The sequence below is a fragment of the Arachis ipaensis genome, chromosome B08 (assembly GCF_000816755.2).
Source record: "Arachis ipaensis cultivar K30076 chromosome B08, Araip1.1, whole genome shotgun sequence".
In the NCBI taxonomy this organism is placed as follows: domain Eukaryota; kingdom Viridiplantae; phylum Streptophyta; class Magnoliopsida; order Fabales; family Fabaceae; genus Arachis; species Arachis ipaensis.
The window spans coordinates 13,151,390-13,155,733 of NC_029792.2; the positions used below are offsets into that span (position 1 = coordinate 13,151,390).

Genomic DNA, 4,344 nt, shown 5'->3' on the forward strand with positions numbered 1-4,344 from the left:
AAGACGTTGAAAAAGAAAGAAAAAGAAGAAGACAACGGCAGCATCAGCAGCAACGATGACAATAATAGTGGTGACAGTAGTAATAATGACGACGTTAAAGGAAGAAGAGGAGAAGGAGGAGTAGGAGTATGAGTGAAGTATAAATATTAATAATTTGGTTAATGAAATCACTCGACAGCTAGTATTTTTGTTTAAAAAAATACAGAAAAATGGTTGAATTTATAATTAAACATTCTCATCCAACCATTTACCCAATAAGAAAAAGAGAACACAGAAGAAGAAACAATAATTGAGACAATCCAGAGGAAACAGTAGAATTTATGATAAAATATCCTCGCTAACTGATTCACTCAAGAAAAAAAGAAAACAAACAAACAAAGAATGACATACCTACACCCCATACAAAAAGACATTGACGTTGACCTAAAAGAAAGATGATTGACCTTTTAAGCCCAGTGACTGTTTCCTGGTTAACTGGACCAAATGCCACTCATTTGTCATCGACTATCGCAGTTTGTCAAAGCCTATCCAGTATCCAGCAAGGTTCTGTGGTGTGTCGAGTTGTAGAGAAAACATGATCTCAACATATTCAGGTGTCATGTCATTAGGATGGGCCAGTTTGTTATTGGTAGTTGGCGGTCTGATTGCAGGCATGATTTTGAGTCCGTTGATATCAGGCTGGTTATCCGCTTGGGAATCGGCCAGAGCTGATTCCCACAACACTAAGCAGGTCTACAGATACGATGTGTTCCTAAGCTTCCGTGGTGACGTCCGCTGCACTTTCGTCGCTCATCTTTACCAACATCTCATTAGCAAAGGCTTTTCCACATTCATGTTTATCCCGAGCTAATGGATGCAATTAGAGATTCGAGGCTTGCTATCGTTGTCTTCTCTGAAACATACCCCACCTCAACGTGGTGTCTCGATGAAATGTCCGCTATAGCTGATCGCCGCCGACAAAAGAAACAAATTGTTTACCCAGTTTTCTATGACGTTACTTCTTCTGATGTTGGAAGACAAGCGGGCCCGTACAAAAAACACTTCAATGCAGAGCAAATGAGTAGATTTCCCGAAAAAAGGGTTAAGCGATGGAGGAAGGATATGAAGTATTTGTCCAAATTGTATGGATTTCCTTTAATAGACCACAGAAACAGGTATGCCCATAAAACGCTCTTTCCGAATCCTCTTAGTGTTTCATGGTCATTTTTGGTTACGCAAACTATATATTTTTGTTTTACAACAGTAAGTCATAATCCTAAATAGATTGAATTAGCTGAAATTGGTTATTTTTCGTTTTGTTTGTTTCATGGGCGTGATTTTTTCTCCCCTTTCAGACCAGAGACTGAACACCTGGAAAAGATTATTCTTGATGTGGCAGAGAAATTGAAACATAAATTCAAATTAGAAATCAAAGATCTAATTGGGGTAAAACCCCGTCTAGAAGAGCTACAAGGATTACTTAAGTTGAAATCAGAGGATGTTCCTTTTCAAATTCTTGAAATTTGGGGCATGAGCGGGATAGGGAAGACAGTTCTTGGTATGATCCTGTTCGACAGAATCTCTTATCAATTCGATGCTTTCTGTTTTATCCAGGATGTAAACCATATTCATAGAACGCATGGCAAAGGGGCTGTTACTGAGATTCAAAAACAAATTCTTCATCAAATTTTCCAGGAAAAAAATCTAAAATTTTCAAGTCCTCCCGAAATAGCCAAGATCCTACAAAATAGGCTATGTAACCTAAATCTCCCTAAAAAGGCTCTTATAGTTCTTGACGATGTTAGTGATCCAAAGCAATGGGATGATTTGGGTATCGACCATAATTTACTTGGGAGAGGAAGCAGAGTTGTCATAACTACTAGATTTAAGCATGTTCTTAATGTGCCTACATCGTATGAAATTTACGAGGTTCCACTATTGAATGATGAAGAAGAAGCTCTTAAACTTTTTCAAACAAAAGCCTCCAAGATTGGTTGTCCTAACCCCACTGTCCATGATGTATCTCGAAAGGTAGTAGAATATGCTCAAAGTCTTCCTTCAGCAATTGTGGAACTGGGTTCCTACTTCAATCAAAGACCTGAAGTGCTCTGGGAAGGTTACTTGGAGAGATGGAGAAAATATCCAAATGAAGGATATATGAACTCGCTGCAGGAAACAAGTTATACAGATCTGAAGGGAGATGAGAAGATAATATTTCTAGATATAGCTTGTTTCTTTGGGGGGAAAAGGAACAAGTATGTCGAGCACATTCTAGAGAGTAGAATATCATCAGATCCTCATCTTGCAATTCAAGAGATCTGGAGGAATTCACTCATAAAGATTAGGAACGACGAAATTCATATGCATCAAATATTACGAGATTTGGGCAAGAAAATTGTTCGGGGCAATAATACAGAAGAGCCAAAATGCTGGTCTAGATTGTGGGATGCCAAGGATTTCCAGAAAGCCTTGAACACAGACATGGTAATAAACTAATAACTAATAATTCGTGTCTAGTTAACTAAAAAAAACAGTTAGAACTTGCTTTATTTATCATTCATTAATTGTCGTTACAATTAATAAATGTTAAATAAGATAAGTTATAGTGTGTGTTTGGATTTCAGTTTGCAAGAGTGAGTTTGTATAAAATTGATTTTATAAAATTGATTTTGATAAAAAGTAAGTTTGGGTTAACGTGATTTATGTTTGGCAATATTTGTATCAAAATTGATTATAGCAAAATAAATGTTGTTTGGATTATACTACTTAAAATCACTATGGTAAAACGCAGAAGCTTAAAATTGTAGCTTCTTGAAAACTATGGCTAAACGTGCTTTTTCTCTTGTAACGCCGTTTGCCAAACACATCCTAGTTGTTTTTAGTTAATTTTCTTTGGTTATCAAATATTTTCGATTTTTTTTTTGTGTCTAATTATTTTGTGTCTCCAAAATGCTTTTTTTATTATTATTAAGAAAAAAATAAAAATCTAAATTAGTTCATAAAGAATTTCAAAATGGAGCATTTTGCTTTCAAGAGGAATTTTTATTTTTTAAAAATTCAAATTATTCTTGTTAGATAGAAATCTAATTATCTTATTATAAAATTTATTAAAAATTTATTTGTTTAATATGTATGTTATAATTAAAAACTATGACGGAATCAATTTAAAAAATATTAGTTTTTGAAGATTTCGTAATACTGAAAGTTTATTAAGAATCAAAATATTCAATCATGCCGATTTAAGTATTTATTATGAAAAATAAAAATATTGTAACATGTTTCTTGATATTTTTCAGCAAGGAAACGCAGTCCAGGCCATAGTTTTGGATGAAGATGTCTCAAGGTTTTTCAAGATTGAGAGAGTGTCGCAAATGAGGCATCTTAGACTGCTGATATTACATCAGGAGAGCCCCTCAGGAAACCACATTTTTTATTTCAATGAGTTATCCTATCTTTCCTGGGATGGTTACGCTTACGCTTCTCTGTCACTATCCATATGGTTTAATCTTGTTGAATTGAATTTACAAAACAGCAGCATCGAACGACTATGGGATGAAGAAGAGGTAATGTACTGTATTCTTATTCAATTATTCTTTCTGCATTTCCAAACTTTAAAATGTAAACCATACCACCATGGTGTTGGCCCGATCCGAGGGGGCACGAGTGTGTTATGCATACATCTGAGTTCTAGATGGAATTCACAACTAAGTCAGTCTGATATGCTTGTAGTGAATTCTTTGTTCACAGGAAATTCCAAACCTAAAAAGAATGGACCTGAGCAACTCAAGAAATCTTACAACCACTCCAAATTTTGTACGCTGCCAAGGACTTGTGCGGCTGGATCTTAGTGGATGCACAAACCTAACTGAAGTCCACGACTCAATTCAACTTCTCAGCAAACTTGATTACTTGAGTTTGCGAAATTGTAGCAGTCTACCCATTCCTGATTTTGGCATTAATTGTCAGTTAGTTTCTCTAAGAACTCTGCTGCTCTCTGGCTGCAACTTCAGGCACAGGAGGCCAGATTTGACAAGGCTTTCAAAACTTAGCTACATTGATTTTTAGCGATGTATAAAAGTTTGTCCGAAGCATGAGCCTTTTGGGGGGGAGGGGGTTGTCTTGTAGTGGCCTTGGCACCTTAATGAAAATTTTAAATGCTCTTTTCTGTTATAATGATAGGAATGTGTCATGTCTTGAATGAAGTTTTATAGTGTTTAAAGAAAGTTGGTATGTTTATGTACTATATTTCAAATCTCTACTCATGTATTTACATTGTTTATTTTTTATTTGGTTTAGTTGTTTCTTTTTGTAATTTATTTTTACATCGATTATCATATAAAAAGTAATTTAATATTTATAATAAAA

General features: G+C 35.1%; 1 protein-coding gene across 1 annotated transcript; it reads left to right on the forward strand.

Moving 5' to 3' along the window:
* LOC107614521 (TMV resistance protein N-like) lies at positions 363 to 4,083 on the forward strand. The gene is made up of 4 exons (XM_016316708.2): positions 363 to 1,154; positions 1,335 to 2,463; positions 3,276 to 3,542; positions 3,727 to 4,083. Exons 1-4 carry the CDS (start codon positions 850 to 852, stop codon positions 4,042 to 4,044), a joined length of 2,019 nt encoding a protein of 672 aa, XP_016172194.1. The 5' UTR covers positions 363 to 849; the 3' UTR covers positions 4,045 to 4,083.

Bases quoted from the DNA above. Each gene is read 5' to 3' on its own strand.
- LOC107614521 (XM_016316708.2), top strand. From the start codon at position 850: ATGGATGCAATTAGAGATTCGAGGCTTGCTATCGTTGTCTTCTCTGAA. The intron at 2,464-3,275 runs GTAATAAACTAA...GATATTTTTCAG, and splicing joins AAGCCTTGAACACAGACATG to CAAGGAAACGCAGTCCAGGC. The intron at 3,543-3,726 runs GTAATGTACTGT...CTTTGTTCACAG, and splicing joins GACTATGGGATGAAGAAGAG to GAAATTCCAAACCTAAAAAG.